The 19,482-nt window shown below is 32.4% G+C and overlaps 4 protein-coding genes across 6 annotated transcripts; 2 read left to right on the forward strand and 2 right to left on the reverse strand.

Moving 5' to 3' along the window:
- Positions 1 to 298: 298 nt before the first annotated feature.
- Positions 299 to 5,135, reverse strand: LOC124500242 (dipeptidyl peptidase 9). The gene is made up of 8 exons (XM_047064293.2): positions 4,036 to 5,135; positions 3,520 to 3,985; positions 2,741 to 3,459; positions 2,559 to 2,678; positions 1,303 to 2,499; positions 829 to 1,243; positions 652 to 763; positions 299 to 587 (listed from the first exon to the last, which is right to left on the reverse strand). The coding sequence occupies exons 1-8, from the start codon at positions 4,526 to 4,528 to the stop codon at positions 495 to 497; spliced, it is 3,615 nt and encodes a 1,204-aa protein (XP_046920249.1). The 5' UTR covers positions 4,529 to 5,135; the 3' UTR covers positions 299 to 494.
- Positions 5,136 to 7,805: 2,670 nt separating this feature from the next.
- On the forward strand, positions 7,806 to 10,902 carry tw (Protein O-mannosyl-transferase 2). Its single transcript, XM_047064288.2, has 6 exons — positions 7,806 to 8,232; positions 8,295 to 8,379; positions 8,447 to 8,660; positions 8,727 to 8,901; positions 8,961 to 9,957; positions 10,014 to 10,902. Exons 1-6 carry the CDS (start codon positions 8,051 to 8,053, stop codon positions 10,692 to 10,694), a joined length of 2,334 nt encoding a protein of 777 aa, XP_046920244.1. The 5' UTR covers positions 7,806 to 8,050; the 3' UTR covers positions 10,695 to 10,902.
- Positions 10,813 to 15,882, reverse strand: LOC124500236 (uncharacterized). Of its 3 annotated transcripts, none has more exons than XM_047064286.2 (5): positions 15,723 to 15,882; positions 14,541 to 14,972; positions 13,758 to 13,832; positions 13,368 to 13,671; positions 10,813 to 13,303 (listed from the first exon to the last, which is right to left on the reverse strand). In XM_047064286.2, exons 2-5 carry the CDS (start codon positions 14,607 to 14,609, stop codon positions 11,391 to 11,393), a joined length of 2,361 nt encoding a protein of 786 aa, XP_046920242.2. In that variant the 5' UTR covers positions 14,610 to 14,972; positions 15,723 to 15,882; the 3' UTR covers positions 10,813 to 11,390. The 3 variants fall into 3 exon arrangements, with proteins under 3 accessions (XP_046920242.2, XP_046920243.2, XP_046920241.2); XM_047064287.2 differs by having other exon boundaries at positions 15,683 to 15,882; XM_047064285.2 differs by having other exon boundaries at positions 15,120 to 15,882.
- A 1,560-nt stretch (positions 15,883 to 17,442) lies between these two features.
- Positions 17,443 to 19,469, forward strand: dUTPase (Deoxyuridine triphosphatase). Its single transcript, XM_047064292.2, has 2 exons — positions 17,443 to 19,012; positions 19,077 to 19,469. The coding sequence occupies exons 1-2, from the start codon at positions 18,755 to 18,757 to the stop codon at positions 19,392 to 19,394; spliced, it is 576 nt and encodes a 191-aa protein (XP_046920248.2). The 5' UTR covers positions 17,443 to 18,754; the 3' UTR covers positions 19,395 to 19,469.
- The last annotated feature ends 13 nt before the right edge of the window (positions 19,470 to 19,482 follow it).

Here is a 19,482-nt window from a genome sequence, read left to right on the forward strand (position 1 = left end):
CTATGATGATTATTATTATTACAATAAACGTCAAAAACATTCATATATAAAGTTTATTATATTATAATATAAACTGTTATATATAATCAAAGCATCAGCCGTTATTTCAGATTCCAATATTACGTATGTATCAATTAGTATTTCATTCATTTACAACACATCATCATTATATAATGCACACACACATTGGACTAATAATTGCAATCAATCTGGTCAAATTATCAAAAATGTGGAGGTTTGATTCTATGTGGTAAGAAAGTGAAAACCGATAGACTCATAAATCAATCAATTTTCAATATTTATTCGTGAAATAATGTTTATTCGAAACAGTAAAATTTCAATAAATGGATGCAAAAAAAAAGATTAGTTGATGACAAAAAAAATGATGATATAGACTTAATGATAAATGGAATTGATTCACATTATAAACAATCGTGTTCGTACAAATTTTATAAAAACAAAAAACAAAAAGAAACAGAGAGATTGAAATCATTTTAAAGATTTTGCTGTAAGTAATGTATCAATGTTGCTTCAAAATGTTCGGCACTGTTGATTTTTTTCAGGCTATGACGTTCGTATGGGTAAATCTAAAGAAAAAGTGAAATCTTTTAATAGAAAAAAAAATCAAAGGTAATGAATAGGCACACTTACACTTAATTGATATGGTTTACCGGCCATCACCAAACCTTGAATCAATTGTGCCGTATGACAGAAATGAACATTTTCGTCCATTAGACCATGAATTATTAGCAAACGATTATATCTAAAAAAGACAAGCACAATTAAAGACATAATCATCATCATCATCATCATCATTAATTTTCATACTCGTTGGGAAAGTGTTTGATATAGCTAAGAATGCTACTTCGTTGGTAGTTTTCCGCATTTTCAGACGGCAACCCCATGTATCTTTCTGTATATCCTGTATCATATAGTAACCAGTTGGTAACCGGTGCACCAGCTATTGCACATTTGAATATGTCTGGCCGTTTAACTAAAGCCATCAATGATAGATAGCCACCGAATGACCAGCCATGAATGGCCACACGATTCATATCGATAAAACCCGTATTATCAGCTAACCATTGCAATGCTTCCACTTGATCATCAATTTCAACTTGTCCCAGACGTTTATAAATATGTTTCTCAAATTCAACACCACGATGTTTTGATCCCCGAGAATCAAAACCAACGACAACATAACCTTCCGATGCAATCAAATGTCTTCGGTGGTATCTCAGATCTGTTTAGATGATTCAAATCATATAAAATGATGATAACGTGATCATTAATACAACAAACCTTTGAAAGATTTCGTAACTAATTGCACTTCAGGACCTCCATATATTTCCAATAGAACGGGATATTTGAAACCAGGTTCCATGAATTCCGGTTTGAAAAGAAATCCATAAATTAATTCACCGCTTCGTAGTTTACATTCGAATAAATGTGGAGTCGGGCCTAATATTTGCACTTTTTCATAATATTCCATAGAATCCTCTACTTTGATATCATCGGGAAGATTTAGAAACATATATTGCGGTTCCAGGTTGATATTCAAAGGATTATCCACCGGTGCAACCACTTTATGTAGATAACCAAATGGTGGAATCGATACATTTGATTGGAAATCGATACAGAATCTGAATTTAGGATCAAACACGATTTTGGTATGGGTAAAATCTTCTTTTGAAAGACGTCTAGGTGCAATTCGAGATGATTGTGATGATGATATGACATACAAATGATTCTCAAGTGGACTATCGCGTGTTCCCAGAAAAAATATCAAATCATTTTGTTCATCCACCCAGTACATTGACTCGGATACTTCCCAATTGCCATAGGTCAATTGACGATTCTCCAATAACTCGGCTTTCAGTTCATGATTAGATAATTGATTTCTAGTTTCTTGATTCATTCTTTCTATGTGTTTTTCATCGTTAACAAACGAATCATCATTATCCAGTTGGATTTTCTCAGGAAAATTGGCAATCTCAACGGAAATTTTGTACAGATGACGAAAACCAGTCACTTCGGATGACCATAAAAATTCCACTTTACTTCCTACCATTATAACATCGTAATCACCATCACCATTGTCATTTTCATTGTCAGTAAGATTCGGAATCGCAATCATATTGCCATCGCTTTTATCATTTTCGAGAGGTTTATTTTTTAAAAAATATAAAATCTCGTGACAATTGTACCAATGATCACGATGCGATTCAGTATGGATAATTTGCGGTGGGAATCGGTTCGAAATTGAATATAAGACAATAGCCATATGATTCTGCTGACGATTCAAGAGCTGTGCCCATATGACATCATCATTCAACCAATCACATCGAGTTAAATACTCATATTCCCGATATATTGATTCCAATCTGATATGCAAATCTTCAATTTTCAATAATCGTAGTTGTCGATCTTTCGATCGACCTAATGAATTGATAAAGGCAAAATGAACAAGCTTCAATGTGGATTTAGCGTTAGTTGAACCTAGAGGAATAATAAATTTAATATTAATCATGCAGGAAAAATAAACGGATTTGAGTTACCAGGTTTTGGAAAACGATGGACTTCATCCATGCTACCCCAGCCTGAAATCGATATACGTTCCACGACCGATTCATCAACAAATTCACATAGAATCGTATAAACATTTTGATAGATTTGATCTGAATTAAAAATTAGGAAAATATTAGTTAATTAACGATTGATAAGAATTGTCATTAAATACAAGATGGTCTCCACCAAAATCCAATGTATCGAGAAAATTCTTCTTGCATCACAAATGAAGGTCGACCGGCCATAATGGCCGTTTTTGTATAGTTTGTGTTGGTTAAACGGATTTCTGATCCCGAAATCAGGTCACAAACCCAGAGATCATTATCAGCAGTATAGGCAACTAAATCCGGTTTATAAGGACAAATTGTTGCATTCAATTTAATATAATCATTATTAATCAATTTTTGCGGTATATATGGCGGAAAAAGATTTGTTGTATTTCTCACTTCAGACCGATTGTTTTGTTCCTTCATTTCAGATAAATGATTAGCCCCGTTTATCGCAATATCATCAAACCAATAGATTGCATTTTTCATGGTGAAAACAAATCTCGCCATTTTCGGATGAAAATCATAGGAAAAAATTCCATTCAAAATTATTCGTTTACGCTGTAGTATTAGATCCTCTTCATGTGAACTTGTCGATGATTGTTGCACTGTTTCATGGGTTGATTTTTCATTATTAGTTTGCTGCTGAGTATATGGTTCAAGATTGATCAATTCATCCAGATTAGTGATCAATGGTTTCCATTCGATCGTTTCCAGATTGGAAATCGATGATGTAGGCGATGAAATGGATTTATGTAACAATGATGTGTTCATATAAGATTCATTCGAATTAGATGATGATAGCGATTGCGTCGATAAGGTCATCGAAGTAGGAGAACCGGAACTGTTATAAATTAAAGTTTTTATGTTAATTGATTTCAATTGCAAATAATCGTCATCGTACCTGGCATTATTATCTAAATCTAGGTCACAATCGGCAATATCAATATTTGTTTCGGAGTTTGATCTGCTTCTAACTTCATTGTTGGTTTTTTGTTGGTAATATGATGATGATGATGATGATGAATTTTGCAGTAATTGTGGATTTTGCTCTTGCTGCTGTTGTTGTTTATGTTCGATATCAATAGGAAAATCAGCTTGGTCAGATTCATCACCGATAAAATCTAATAAAACTTCATTGGTATAAGTGGTTGAATTTTTGAGCAAATCAACATCACAGTAATAAAGGGTTGTTTCCAATGAATTAATCGATGCTAGAAAATAGATTCGAAGCTTTTCACGTTTGGAATCATAACCGAAATTGAAATCAAACGGTAAAGATGGACAAATGGATGTATATTTTTTTCTCGCCTCACGCACTGACGCACAGATCTGTTCCCAAGATTTTATGTTTTTTCCTAGATAAAAAGCTAATTTCATTCAATGAATTTTATTGATCAATTCAACACAAGATACATACGCATAAAATCACTGATTGATGGGAAATTAATGTTTGGCATCGAAGGCATCGAAATGTTTGGCATTGAAAGATTTGGCATCGAAGGCATAGACGGCATGGTCAATGTTGGCATGGAAGGCAAATTAGGCATTGTTATATTCGGCATCGATGGCATCGGTACGGAGGTAAAATAATCCGGCAATGAAGGCATATTCAATGCTGACATTTGTAATGCATTCTTCCATGATTGACTAAGGTAATTATTAGCTGATGGAGGTTGTTGTGAATCTTCATTAATTATGAATGGTATTGAACTGTTGGTAGGTATATTTTGATGATAATTGTTACGATTATTGTTCCTTGAACTTGTTGACGGTAATTGCAAATTGATTTGCGAAGAGTTAGCAGGAGAATATTGTCGCTGAATCGGTATAGATTGCCTGGCCTGATGATTAATCAATTCATTTTGATCTAGATGATGGCCATCATTATTGGAATTTAATTTTTTATCCATATTGGCAATATTATTGTTTCATCATTATACATTTATTATATCATCGATTCTGGTTGATTTATTTCTTTCTTTATTTACATACTTAGTTACATACAAACGACATATGGACTAGAAGATGTTATTATTATGCAAGTAATGAGATATAATAATCTCATAATTTCTGACACATCATTGTGGTGAGAAAAAGAAATTTTTTTCTACTACGTGTCTCAAACTTGATTTTTTTATTTTGAATCGCAATCAGATTTTTCTCATTAACATAGTCGATCAGTATACGATACACGTAACGAACTTAGCTGATTGAATGAAAAATAAATTGCAATACCGATGATGATGATAAGTGCCAAAATATAAAACAATTTTTAAAGAAACAAAAAAAAAATCCTAACCAAGACAACCAGGGAGAAAAAAAACGTAGTTGGATATATATCCAAACAATAACAATAACATGTGATCTTGACACATTCATAGAGTTCATTATATTTTTATATTCCAAAAATCAAAACTTACCAGTGTCCAACATTCTGAACACTTGAATTTCGATTTTTTGATTTAATTTTATATTTCAAAAATTGTAAACAACAAAATTTTAGTTCTTAAAGAAGAAGTTTTTTCATCATTTTATTAAAATTTTCTTAAAAATGTTTTTGATGAACGGATTATTGCGTTACGATGATTGTATTTTTTCAGCAAAACAAAAAAAAAACTGATGAATCCTGTTTTTTTTTGTACAGATGATTATAATTTTATTATGGTTTTTGTATGATTTCCGTTTCTGGTAATTTTAATACAATTGATTTTTGTCTTCGTTGTTGTTGTCGTTTATGGTTATGATGATGATGCTCATTAAGTGTGGTCGATTTTCTTAGATTCCGTTTCAACGCTGATGATGAGGAGGATGGTTTTGTTTCCGTTATCGATCTATTGTTCAATTGTTCATTGGCTATATTTTCCATTTCAATTTCCGTATTGAAAATTAATGGTTTTTTTATTGTTGTCACTGTCAATTCATTTGTTTTATCATTTTGTTGACGTTTTATCGATGATGATGATGATGATCTAGCATTTATCTGATCCATTCTACAATTTCTGGGAAGTTGTTGTTCATCATCTTTATATTCCATACGTTTAGCATAGATAAATATCAATATGAATGGAATGGCAACAATGCATAATAATGAAATGAATGCAATCCATCCGAATTGTCGATAAATGACGACCAAAAATATTGATAAAAATACCAACGATATGAATGTTAACAATAGCCTGGTACGATGTTCGGCCAGATAACAACATAATTGATTAAATTTGTTACCTCGATTATTATCCACGGCTGTTGATGATAATGAACACGAACGTCGTGCTACACCGCGATAATTTGATGGTAATGATTTTTGATCATTCATTGGCCAATCTCTTGGACAAACAGTATTGTATGGAGAATCGTCGTCACAACAATGATCATGGATATTTGATTTGAATGATTCTACTGTTTGTGGAAGATTTCGCATTATCGTTGTTGATCCAAACAACAAACAAGTAGTAGCAATAATGGAAGTAGATTGTATTGTTCAACAAAAACAACAACAACAACAACAATATGAATATAATAAAGCCATTTTCATCACATTATCAATTCCAACACCATTTTGAATAACAGATTTATATTTATTTATTCACAACCGAAAAACCAATGATAAGTATACTGGATTCTTTATTTTTTTTGTTTGTTTGGATATCGTGATAACGAAATAAACACCAAAATACACAATATTTTTTTCTGACAAATAAAAATTAGCCTTTGTAAAAAGGCAGCAGATATACATTCATTAAATAAATTACTTGATTATCATAAAAAAAACCACATATAAAAATGTTGGATATTGCACAGACACACATGAAATGTAGGAGAAAACCATGTTTTAATAATCTTGTGATTGTGGTTCGAAAACAAAGACAGGAATTTTTTTTCATTCATATTCAATTTTTCAACAACAACAACAACAACAACCACAAAAACTAGGTTCGGTTCTAGAACCACAATCAATCGAATGGGATGTTGTTGGTTGAGTGAAAAACATTTTTTTCATTTTTACAAAATCATTTTATTTCATTTTCAAAAAGCCATGAAACAAGAATAATAAACAAACAGACAAAAAAGAAAAAGAATAAAGACCTCGCCTTAATCATAACAAACCGAAAAATAAATATAAGTACACTTCATGTTTGTGGTGACAATATGTGAATGAAGAATTCGTGAACCATAACTATAAAATGGATGGATGATCCATTTTAGCAAGCGAAACTAAAATATAATCGAACAGAAAATAACCGATCACCAGAAAAACATTGGGAAGAATATAGAGATTATTATTACAACGTGTATAAGGGGTACCGCCTATAGTAATGTCTACCAATGACTAATAATCTGACATTTGATCAATTTGAAATTGACAAGTATGGTAACTGAGATTCTACTCACGGCGTCCTCGTGAATTGTACTAAATTTATCTTTGTTGTATATCTTCAATAGCCGTCACACATACTAAATTAACTGGAAAAAAAATTTATGAAATGATTCTGTTTTCGTAATTCACCTAGCTTGTTTTATGAAAAAAATGTCTATAGATAACGATAGTGAACATTAAAAAAAAATGAAAGAGAAAAAGAAATTAAATCAAACGTCAAACGAATGATATTCTGAAAATCACAATGTGTTACTCAACTATAGACATAATTTGACAAGAAAAATATAAATGGTTGCAAAAGAGAGGAATGACAAACACACGAATTATGGACAGATTTTTTATTTATAATACTCATTGTATCTGGATCATTTTTATTCTGGCCCAGAATAAATTAAAAGCAATAAATATGGGCAAGATAAAATTGTCCTTGGAATATTCATGTGCTTGTGTAATGTTTTAAATGAAATGAAATGATGAAATGATTGTAATCAAAATAATAATAAACAGCATGCAATAATATTTTATCTAGATTTTTCATGTTGCAACAACAATCATCATCCAGTGTTTATCTCTCTCTCTCTCTCTCTCTCATCAGTCATTGTTAAACAATTGTAGCTCATTTGAATGAATGGAATTATCAATGATTAATCCGGTGGTCATTATCCGATATGATAATTATCGTCATACGTTCGTTCTTATCAAAAACAAAACAAAAACAAAAACATTCGTCATAATTCATTCTGTAAATTATATTTAACTCAAGCAATGGAAACCTAGATGGCAATACTTTCGATATTCATTCAAGAATCCAGTTTTGTTTTGCTTTGTTTAGCTGTGAATGATTGAATATTATCATCATTTCAGTTTGTTTTTTTTATGTGTTGATGCCAACAATCTTGACTGACCGGTCCTCGATGGTAGACTTCCATCATCACCATATCATGACCTTTTCATTGAAATATGATTTCGTGTTGTTGTTGTTACTGTTCGATTAGTTGAAAAGTGATGTATGTTGTTTGGGTTTTTTTTTGTCTAAATTCAAAAACATTTCATAATGACCAATATTAAACAATCATATTCAAATACAACAATATCCACACCGGTGAAAGAAAATCTGTCAAATACGAATCCGTTATCTGCCCGATTTCATTTTGAATGGTGGCTTTGTTTTTCGATTATCAGCGTGTTGGCATTCGTAACAAGATTCTATAAAATAGCCGAACCTAATCATGTTTGGTACGATAAAGGACATGATTTTTTATGAATTTTTTAACAACATTTCTATTGTATCGTTTTAGCTGGGATGAAACGCATTTTGGTAAGATGGCAAGTTGGTACATTAATCATACCTTCTTTTTCGATGTTCATCCACCATTAGGAAAGGTAAGTGGTCTGCATGAAACATGTTGCATTTAATTACATTTCGAACATCTTTTATTGTTTGCGATAGATGCTCATAGCATTAGCTGGCCACTGGACGGGATATAATGGGACATTTCCTTTTAATAAACCGGGTGATAGTTATGGTGATTATCCAATACTTGGAATGAGAATTTTCTGCGCAGCACTGGGCACAATGATTGTTCCATGTTCATTTGTAATCGTTTGGAATCTATCTCGATCACTACCAGCATCGATAATGGCATCAACTCTATTACTATTTGGTATGACGAGAATTTTTTCTTTTTCATAAACTTTCTTTGGATTTCTGCAACTTTCTTATCAAATAGATATCGGAATGATTATTTTGTCCCAATATATTTTATTGGATCCGGTTTTAATGTGTTTTATTATCTGTTCAACGATGGGTATGACAATGTTTCATTCATATGCTGATCGTCCATTTCAAAAACCTTGGTGGTTTTGGCTCAGTTGGTCAGGATTCTTTTTAGCTTGTGCCATGAGGTAAAAAATTGACCAACAAAAATCAAAATGAATGAATTTATTTATTCCCGTTAAAATAGTGTCAAATTCGTTGGATTATTTGTCGTATTATTGGTCGGTATATTCACCATCAATGATTTATGGAACATTTATGGTGATTTGAATAATTCGATTCCGTTGGTTATGAAACATTTTCTGGCAAGAGTATTATGTTTGATCATACTTCCAATTATTGTTTACGTTTCATTTTTCTGGTGTCATTTGACCGTGCTAAATCGAAGCGGTAGTGGTGATGGTTTCTATAGTTCAGCATTTCAATCAACACTGGAAGGTAATTCATTGTATAACGCGTCAATGCCACAATATGTTGCATATGGTGCTTCGCTAACAATCAAAAATCACCGAACCGGTGGTGCATATCTCCACTCACATTGGCATCTTTATCCGGAAGGTGTTGGTGCTCGTCAACAACAAGTGACCACTTATTCACATAAAGATGATAACAACAAATGGCGTATCAAAAAATATAATGAAGAAAGCTCGGAAAATGCTGAACCTATCGAATATGTCAAGAATGGTGATCTGATTCGCCTGGAACATCTGGTTACTGAACGAAACCTTCATAGCCATAATGAAATAGCTCCGATTACGAAAAAACATTTTCAAGTTACGTGTTATGGTGAGAAAGGAGTCGGTGACGCGAATGATGTTTTTCGTATTGAATTCGAAACGGGTAATACCGGGCAGCCATTAGAAGCTGTGAAAACAAGATTTAAATTGATTCATTATTTAATGAATTGTGCCATTTATTCGCATAATAAACAACTACCAAAATGGGCATTCGAGCAACTTGAAGTAACATGTACGCCTAATGTTTTCGATACAAAGAATACTCTTTGGAATGTTGAGGATAATCATTTTGCACGTCTTCCAAACGTTAGCGTTAACGTTTATGCTCCATCATTTTTGGAGAAATTTCTTGAATCTCATGCTGTGATGTTACAAGGAAACTCGGGTTTGAAACCAAAAGAAGGTGAAATAACATCTCGTCCATGGCAATGGCCTATTAATTATCGGGTATGATGATAATTGTTTTGATGAAATTCATGGTTTGAATGATTCATATATTTCAGGGACAATTTTTCTCCGGTAATGATTATAAAATATATCTACTTGGCAATCCAATCATCTGGTGGCTTAACTTGTTGATGTTATTTTTCTATCCATTTATCGTATTGATCATCGTCATACGACGCAAACGATGCTGTGATGAAATTCCATTGATCGAGAAAGAAAACCAAAGATTTTTGTCCGCATCCATTTGGATATTCATCGGTTGGTGTCTACATTATTTTCCGTTCTATGCAATGGGTCGTGTCCTATATTTTCATCACTATTTTCCTGCTGCGATATTCAGCTCAATGTTGACGGCCATTATTCTTGATTATCTATTTAATACATTGCCCATATTGATGTTGTATATTGTATACCATCGAAAGTCAACAGCCGAAATCATTGACCCCCGTTATCAGAGCGCTCGGCTAGTATTTCATTTTATATACGGTACATTCATATCAGCGATTGCATATAGTTTTTATCTATTCTCACCATTGGCTTATGGCATAATACGATTACTTACATCTGTTACCAGTACAGGTAATAGTTCTACTGGTTCATCCATAATCATAGCGGCAGGAGCAGCAATTGGTTCTAAAAGTACATTATCCACCGATGATTTGAATGCTGATCATATTGATTATAGTAGTGAACAACAGATGAAAAGCCTTCGTTGGATGGATTCCTGGGAATTTTGATTATTAATATGACTATGATGATGATTATGAACATGTTTATTATGGAATATCACGCTCAAGCTGAATAAAAATGTTTGAACTCAAATCATCATTAATTAATCAATTGAAGCGAATATGAATGGAGAATCATTTTTTTTATTTAAATATATTTTTGTGACAAATAAAATGAATTTTTTTTTGTGAGATTTATTTTATATAACAAAGAAAACCAAAACGGATTTGGCCAGTGATTTTAATGAATGTTGACTATGTTTTTTTTTGTAGATTTCAATGGTGAGTACAGTCATGTGGGTGTGTGATAATGAATTTACAAGGTAAGAATTTTCTTTTTACATAATAAAATCATATCATCATTAATGATGATGAAAGAGAAAAACGATATCACTAAAGAGAGCATAACACAACAGGCAAATAGGCGTACGATCCACCAAACACCAACCAATTGAACCATATGAGAGTGAATGTAGGTAGTGTTTCATTTTATGATGATTTCAACAATTTAATTATAAATTAAGGCTAATTAAAACATCATCATTAAATGGACAATGATTGATTGAATAGGGATGTTTATTAATGATGCATATTCAAGAATTTAGTGTTTATGTATCAGGGTTGATGATGAGTGTGTATGAAAATGAAAATCCATTTTCATTGTTCGATGAAATTAATTGATTTCAGATTTAAATTTGATATATATCACCATGTACAATTGACATAAGGCAAGATATGCAAAATATTCTCTTCCGTTTGATAATTTTCATCGCCGCCGGTCAATACGTATGATGATGTCATTTCGCTAAAATCATGCCAAACACCGTCTTTATCATAATTACCGTTGAATCCTTCCCATTGCTCATTAGCTAAACGATCAATCAATGTTACTATTCGCTTTTGTTCATCATCATTTGAGCTTGATTGCCGTTGTTGTTGAGGTTTACGCCGCCTTTTTCTTATTATTAATTTGACCAGTTTTTTCTTTGATTCGCCATCATCATCATTATTATTTGTAGAATTAATACTATTTTCTTGTTGGTCAAACAATGATGATTGTCGTTCATCACCATCACCATCGTAATGATCATCGTGAAAAGATTTCTCTTCATCAACGATGTTGTTATCACAATTGGAAATATCACACTTTGAATTGTTTGTTTGATATAGAAAGCTCGTTTCTTTATCATTGTTGTTGGGAGATGATGATGATGATGATGTGACAGTTTGTTGTCTATCTTGTTCACCAACTTCATATTCTTCGATAAATTCTTCATCATCTGCTTCAGTCGTTTGCTGCTGTTGTTCGGTTGTTTCATTCTCTGCATTGATGATATCATCATCATTATCAAAACAGAATTGTTGCATGAATTTTAAATCCTCAGGATTCACTTTTGGTAATTTAGAATAAATATCCCGAATTTCTTGATCGATTTTTTGTGCATGATTAAAAAGCCGATCAAATTCTCGACTCTTAGACGATGAGAAATTCGAATCATGTGATGATTTTTTCGATTTCGTTGTTATATTTGCATCAACTTCATCATCATCATAATCATCATTTGAATCTTCGTCATCCTCATCTTCATCACCAGCATATAAATCACAGAATTTCGATGAATCAGGTGAGATCGAATTCTCACGGACATCTTCATCATCATCATCATCAACTACATTATGAGAACGGCGAACTTGGATCAATTTGTTATGCAGAATGGTTTTATCAAAACTGTCCAATGAGTTCTCTTCGGAATGGAAACCATTACGTTTTTTATGATATCCATTACGATAATAAGTATTGCTATTGCTATTGGTAATATTAATTTTTTTCAAATCTAAACTAGAGTCTTTGGTCAATAATGGTGGTATACAGGGTGACGATGATGCCGAGAATGACGATGTTTTTAGATCATTATGTTTCTTTAGAATTTTCGGTGATAGATTTACATTTAATTTTTCAATCAATTCTTGAGTTGATTGTGGTCTTCGACCGCCATAGCTCATGACATAATTGAAATTTTCTCTTAAAGAATCATTTTCATTCTCTTCCAATTTTCGTTTACGATATGTTCGTTTCGAACTTGAACATTCATCTGATTTAGCTGAACAATCATTGCTTAGATTCGATAATTGTGATGAATTACTATCATCATCATGGAAATCAAAATTCGACGATCCATGTTGATTTGAATAGGAATTTTTGTGGTTATTATGGCCAAATGAATCTCGGGAATCATTAGAAAAGGTGTTTGGACTACAATGTTGTGAGGAAATTGCCGAATCTGAATAGGCCTGAATAGGTGGTGTAGTTCGACGACGATATTCGGCTTTAAGTGAAACTGTTGTTTCTTTCGTGAATAGATTTTTGAAATTTTGTATACCAGGACTACTAATACCATTTGTGAATGGTGGTGGCGTTAGATTCGATTTCTTAATCTGCTGCTGATGGCTCTTCAACGATGGACTTTTGTGACCATTGGTCGATTCCGTAGCGTTTTTTGGACTAGCAATTTGTTGAGTTTGAGTTTGTGGACGGACCGAAACATTTAATCTACTGTGATTGATACTATTACTTGGCGACACTGTCGGTGATAATGAACGACCGTAAATTTTTGATTCTAAACAGGAAAAAACCAAATATTAATCATTGGAAATTTCAAATATTCAAAATTAAAAAATTACTCTCGTTTAATGTTGTTAGTGATCCATGTTGAGTTTTTACCCGTAACAGGGCCGGATGTTGATTACTACTTGGCGGCGGTGTAAGCTTTGAATCATAATATGCTTTAACTGATCCATGTGGACTTATGGAATTTGAATTGAATGGACTGGTCAGTGTTGAAATATTATTACTCGATGTTGAATGATTGCTGCCACCAACGGTTAAATCACGCCATGTTTTTATTAATTTTTTGGCTCTTTTGGCCAATTCTTTATCGGTAGTCTTTTTACGTAGACCATTGATGTATTTACCTAATCTTGTTATCTGTAGTTTATTTGGTCATTATTTCAATTGTAAAAAAAATAACGATAATTCAATACAGCGACAACAACAATGGTAGGATAACCAACCTCCAAATCTTCCCGGGTAACATGTGTACGTTCAAGTATGGATATGATTCGATTGACTTCATTGATGTCTTTTACCTATGCGTATGAAAATTAACAATAACCAATTCATTAGATCGGATCGATCATCAATTCATTTATTAAGATTATTATTAGTTGACAGCAAAAAGTAAAACAGATAAATTTTTATCAATTTTAGAATTTAGAATTCAATTTCAGTCGTATATAATATTCATGATCAATCAACAAAATGTTAATCGATCAATTATTAAAATCAATGTATCACACAAAAAGGATTTTATCAATGAAATTTTATTGAACATATTTTTTTTGGTTTGGTTTTTCGTGAATGGAAATGAAAAATTTACAACATTCATCATCAAGTGACTACAAACGTACAAAAAAATTGCTGTTTATGGTGTTTATTTCGGTGGAAAAATATTGAACAATTTTTTTTTTATTCACAACAAATTACATACTAACGGCAATTCAAAGCATCTCTAAAATGCACCCAAACACACACACACATACAAATACAAATACACACTCAAAACAATCGTTCGTACAAAACACATTCGAGTGCGCGCGTAAATTCTTGTGACAACAAACAAATTTGAGGATTCAAGAATTAGCGCAAGAATATTCCGGTATTGTGGCCGTCGTATTCAATAGTAGAATGTATGTTTTTCACTCATTATCATTATTGTAATTGATTCAAATTTGGAAAAAGAATAAGACAATTGCAGAATATGATAAATGAATGTTCAATTGATTATATATACATACATTTGATTGTTCGTCGAGTGCTTGTACCAGTCTATCCTTAAGTTCGATTATTTGCGAATGTTGCTGCATCGAGAGCGAACAATAAAATATTTGGCTAAATAATCCACGTGTTTTTGTTTGGTGATGATGATGATGATGATGATGGTAATGAGCGGGATTAAGGAAGACGAAATCTTTGATTATTGATGATTCAGGTTCCGTTATTTGAATATTAAAATGATTCCTTGTCCCGAATAAGGATCGGTCGGTGGATATTTTGCCCACAAAGTTTCAATACGAATAAAAACACAAATTGACAACACTTGATGTGATGTTTGGACAGCAAAACAATCGCACAACAACCACATTGAAAAAATCCCCAAGAATTTTGAGGGTGAGAAATGTGCAATGAAAGTTAAATGGTCAGAGGAGCTTCAATGATGAGGATGATACCTATTTAACATATAATTAATTATGATATAATTAATAATACAATTTTGAGTAGTAGAATAAAGAAAAAAAAAGGAAAGCGAGAAAAAAATAGTTGTAACAATCGATGATGAAAAATGTCAATGCATTCAAAATGAGACTGATTCATACATTGAAAGTGAAAAAAAATAACTTTATAATGTGTAAATGATTTTTTCCCTTATCTCTTTATGCACAGTCACATATTTTATGAACAGTACAGATTCAAATGTTTGTTATTCGAATAAAAACAACTGTTGAAAAATGGAAAAATTTTTCAAGTTTGAATTGGATTTGTTTTTGGAAAAATTGGTTTCATAAATTAAATCAGCGTGTATTTTTACAAAATAAAAAAGTTGTGTTTATGTGCATGTGTGAATCGGCATCACAATTGTTTTGAATTTCACAATTTTATGATTAACGCAAAAATGAACAAGTTTGTTCAGATGATCCAAAATTTTACTAATTTGGTGAAGGGGTAAAAATAAGGAACCTTATTATTCACATTTCACTAATTTTCAGTTTGCGTAAATGTTACGAACAGGGCTGAAAAATTCAATGTAGATTTTGAAATCTTTGTATGCGTGTGTGTGTGTATTGTCTATGTATGTATATGATATAATGAGGAGAAGTGAGAAAAAAGAAAAACTTTCTTTTTTTCTTTACTAAAAAGTGAGGAGCGAGAAAACACATACAACAAATAAACACATGCAGAATGTCGAGACGTGTACGAACCGTTTGCAAGCAAGAAAGCAAATGACGATAGATTTGTGTGTTCATGGCTACTTTTGTGTTTGTTTCATCCATCCATTTCGATCCAAGCGGCATACACAGAGACTGTGTGTATTGGCCAACCACTCGCACACATACAGTGAAGAACTTCACCGATAGCGAACAGCTCGCCAACTGACGATTGCTGGCAATCCAACATCAAAATTGGCAGCAAAAAAATTTTCGTAAAAATTGTGTGCAGACTAGAGTACATGATGTGTATAATCTGAACGATTGTGTAAACTAAACGCATGCGTATCAAATAATCTAGCATGACAAAAAAAATTGTAGTGGAAGCACAAACAAGTGAAAGATATAACAAAAAAGTGGGTGCTGAACACGCCTTTTCAGTACTGTTACATTTGAATCGAATTAAATATATATGGACAACTACTACTACAACCAATTTTTCAACCACAAAAAAAAATAAAAAAAAGAGAAATTATCGTCTTAGTAGTAGTAGTAGTCGACAATAAAGGTATGACCTGACTAACATGTATTTCTCTTTGCTTTTTGCTAAATCATCCATCAATACTGTTTTTTTTCAGTTTTCAAGTTGTTCGATTTCGATGTATAATGGTGATGATGATGATTGTGAATGGATAAAATGAATTCAATTCGTTTTGTAATCAGAGTTTGATTTGAATTTTACTTTTATTTCCGAATATATAAAGAAGAGGTCGAGTTGAAGTTATTAGCTTGTTTTCTGGATGAGCCAATAGATTATAAATGGAAATAATAAATTTTCTTTATTTTTCAACAGAAATCTCTTATTCAAAGATAATAAAAATCCACTGCTTATGAAGATGAAATGTGTTTTTTTTCTCGCCGATGATTGTTGAGGACATTTTTTTTCCAGAATTTTTACTAGGCCTGGAAAAAAAATCTTTGTCGTGTCGGTGTGTGTGTGTGGGTTTCAATGTGTGTATTGTTTGTGGGAAATAATCGAAAATTTTGTTTGCGTTTTGTTGAATTCTTTGACTTTCTGCTCTGTGGCGGAACGATTGTTGGATCCATTGGATACCCGAAAAAAAATAATTCGTTTAAATATTGAATTACGCATGCTCCATTGAATGGAAATTTTTTTTTAGTTTCTTCAAATTCGAATGGCCAAAACACCACAATCATTTCGTTTTGTGGCTGCAATTGTTGTGACATGAGCACATACAGCACACATTCATTCATTGTGAACGAAAATCAACTGACTTGCCAAGGCCTCTTTTTTTCTGTGTGCACACAATTCAAATGAATTGCTATTTTTCTCGTCATCACAAAAAATGTAAAAAAAACAAACGAATGCGCATGCTGAAAAACTGATTACTGAATGATGATGATGCTATATAACAATTTTCTATTGTCACTTTGTTGTGTGTGTGTGTGCTGTTTTCACATTTAGAATGGCAAAAACTTGTATTTTTCATTTTGGGTAAAGAAATTTATATATGAAAAACATTCGATCATTTTCCAGTGAGCACAAAGAGAAAGAAAAAAGAGACAAGGATAGGCTGCTACTATCATCATCATTGATGATGATGATTCTCAAATGGCAAATCCTTGTTTCCAGAAAAAATACAGGCCAAGCCAACAACAACAAAAAAAACTCGACAATCGAGTTTGATACACATCACAACAGCAGCCATTTTGTTTGTTGTGTGTGTGTGTGTGTTCGTTGCTCTCGTTTCTTTTCGATTCAAATAAATGCCTTTATTTTGCCTTGTCACACAAATTGGTATTTCAATGGTTTTTGTCGTTGAGGTTGCGCGGAGTTGCTGCTGTTGTTGATGATAATAATCACCACAAAGGAAAAATAAAGGGGGGAATGTCTTTCGATATCCTGTATGTACACGATACATCTTGTTTTTCGAATGGTTGTTGTTGAATGGAATGAAAAATTGACTATAAGTTTGCTGGGGATTTCAGGCAACGACAACATCAGCAACAGCAGCAGTAGCCATTTTTATTGTATCTGTCTGCAGTACAATATTCCCTTTTTTTCTATTTCGTCGTTATAATATTATTTTCCATTGAGTTTCTTTTATGTGTACAATAAACGATTTTTTTTTGTTGAATTTTTTCTGCCTATGCCGATTTTTCGCCAAATGTTATTTTTTTCTACGTCGTATGTTTCAGGTCCATTTTAAACAACTTCCGTTCGTTGAATTTTCATAAATTCTACATCATTGTGTTCCGTTTTTTATGATCTACACGTTGATATAATTTTCATTCACCTTTGACCTTGTTTTCGTGGGGCCCTAGTTTTTGGCCATAATCGGGTCCTGTTTATCATCATTTCAATTTTGATCTTTAGTATTATTGATAATGAATAAATTCAGCAATTACAACGATGTTTTAGCACTTATTTTCGACCAATTTTCGTCCGGAAATGAATATCCGTTTTTTTGGTGGTGATTATCCATCAAAATTGTTGTAAATCATCTATATGAATATTTGGAATGTTGTTGAAATCAACTTGATCAATATGAATTTTCAAACAAATGGTCCATATTGATTAGCTCATCATTTTAGTGTTATTGCAAATGTGACATGGTTTTTCAAATTGGAAAATATCCACAACTCATCGGGATGTGATTATTTTTGCCTAAATTTCCATATTTTCGATATCTGGAAATCTAATCTAACCAAACTTAAATGTCCATTTAGATTTAGATTTCACTTTGGAAAATTTATTGTTCCTTTTTTTGTCGTATTTTATGCAGAAAAAATTAACCAAAATGTTATTAATGGATATAAAATAGTACCGGAAAATATGAATTAGAATTTTGACGGATATATACTGATTAAAATACGAATATCCCAAAATGGATATAGACAATTTTTTTTTCATTTGGAAATGGATTTACACTTTTTTCGTTGAGCAAACAACAACAACATTGACTCAGAAATGAGCAATACAGGAAAACTAATGAGTCAGCTCAGTTTTGCATGCTCAGCCATCTCTTGTCGAGAAATCAAAATAATTTATTTATTTCAACCACATGTTTCCTGTTCGATTGGCACGTTGTTTGACTTTTAGGCCCAACAGTCGACTTTTTGTTATTAGAAACGAAAAATTTCTTCAACAAAATTTCATCGTATCCAGAATGGTAACAGATACAGGTGCCAACAAAATGGTTTTGAAAATTAAACGATTAAGCGCCGATGCTCGACTACCAACTCGAGGTTCAAAATTAGCTGCTGGTTATGATCTATATGCTGCACATGATGCTATCATTCCAGCTCGTGGCAAAATAATGGTTTGTTGTGATATATGAATGATGATTGATGTGAATTTGATATAACACAATTAATTATCACTAGATAAAGACTGATATATCGATTCAAATTCCTTCTGGTTACTATGGTCGTGTCGCTCCACGTTCTGGTTTGGCATTGAAAAACTCGATAGATATTGGTGCAGGCGTTATTGATGAAGATTATCGTGGTAATGTAGGTGTTATCATATTCAATCATGGTGATCAGGCCTTCACCGTAACTTGCGGTGATCGGATCGCCCAATTATTGCTGGAAAAAATCATTACACCCGAAGTGATCGAAGTTGATGAACTTGATACAACCGAACGAAATGCTGGTGGATTCGGTTCAACTGGTGTATCATCATCATCATCAACAGCATAATCATGAAACCTTATTGTAATTGTAAAGTTCAGATTTATTTCTCCACTAAATAAAATTTTCCATTCTTAAAAGAAATATAAATATTTGT

Source organism: Dermatophagoides farinae, chromosome 10, assembly GCF_024713945.1.
Source record: "Dermatophagoides farinae isolate YC_2012a chromosome 10, ASM2471394v1, whole genome shotgun sequence".
NCBI classification, from domain to species: domain Eukaryota; kingdom Metazoa; phylum Arthropoda; class Arachnida; order Sarcoptiformes; family Pyroglyphidae; genus Dermatophagoides; species Dermatophagoides farinae.

Excerpts from the sequence above, each read along its gene's own strand:
- LOC124500242 (XM_047064293.2), bottom strand. The coding sequence starts at position 4,528 with ATGGATAAAAAATTAAATTCCAATAATGATGGCCATCATCTAGATCAA. Across the intron at positions 3,460-3,519 it reads GATTTAGATAATAATGCCAG|TTCCGGTTCTCCTACTTCGA; the intron begins GTACGATGACGA and ends AATTTATAACAG. Across the intron at positions 1,244-1,302 it reads AGTTACGAAATCTTTCAAAG|ATCTGAGATACCACCGAAGA; the intron begins GTTTGTTGTATT and ends TCATCTAAACAG.
- tw (XM_047064288.2), top strand. The coding sequence starts at position 8,051 with ATGACCAATATTAAACAATCATATTCAAATACAACAATATCCACACCG. Across the intron at positions 8,661-8,726 it reads ATCAACTCTATTACTATTTG|ATATCGGAATGATTATTTTG; the intron begins GTATGACGAGAA and ends CTTATCAAATAG. Across the intron at positions 8,902-8,960 it reads TTTTTAGCTTGTGCCATGAG|TGTCAAATTCGTTGGATTAT; the intron begins GTAAAAAATTGA and ends CCGTTAAAATAG.
- LOC124500236 (XM_047064286.2), bottom strand. The coding sequence starts at position 14,609 with ATGCAGCAACATTCGCAAATAATCGAACTTAAGGATAGACTGGTACAA. Across the intron at positions 13,833-14,540 it reads CACTCGACGAACAATCAAAT|GTAAAAGACATCAATGAAGT; the intron begins GTATGTATATAT and ends TCATACGCATAG. Across the intron at positions 13,672-13,757 it reads TTACCCGGGAAGATTTGGAG|ATAACAAGATTAGGTAAATA; the intron begins GTTGGTTATCCT and ends AATAAACTACAG.
- dUTPase (XM_047064292.2), top strand. The coding sequence starts at position 18,755 with ATGTTTCCTGTTCGATTGGCACGTTGTTTGACTTTTAGGCCCAACAGT. Across the intron at positions 19,013-19,076 it reads CAGCTCGTGGCAAAATAATG|ATAAAGACTGATATATCGAT; the intron begins GTTTGTTGTGAT and ends AATTATCACTAG.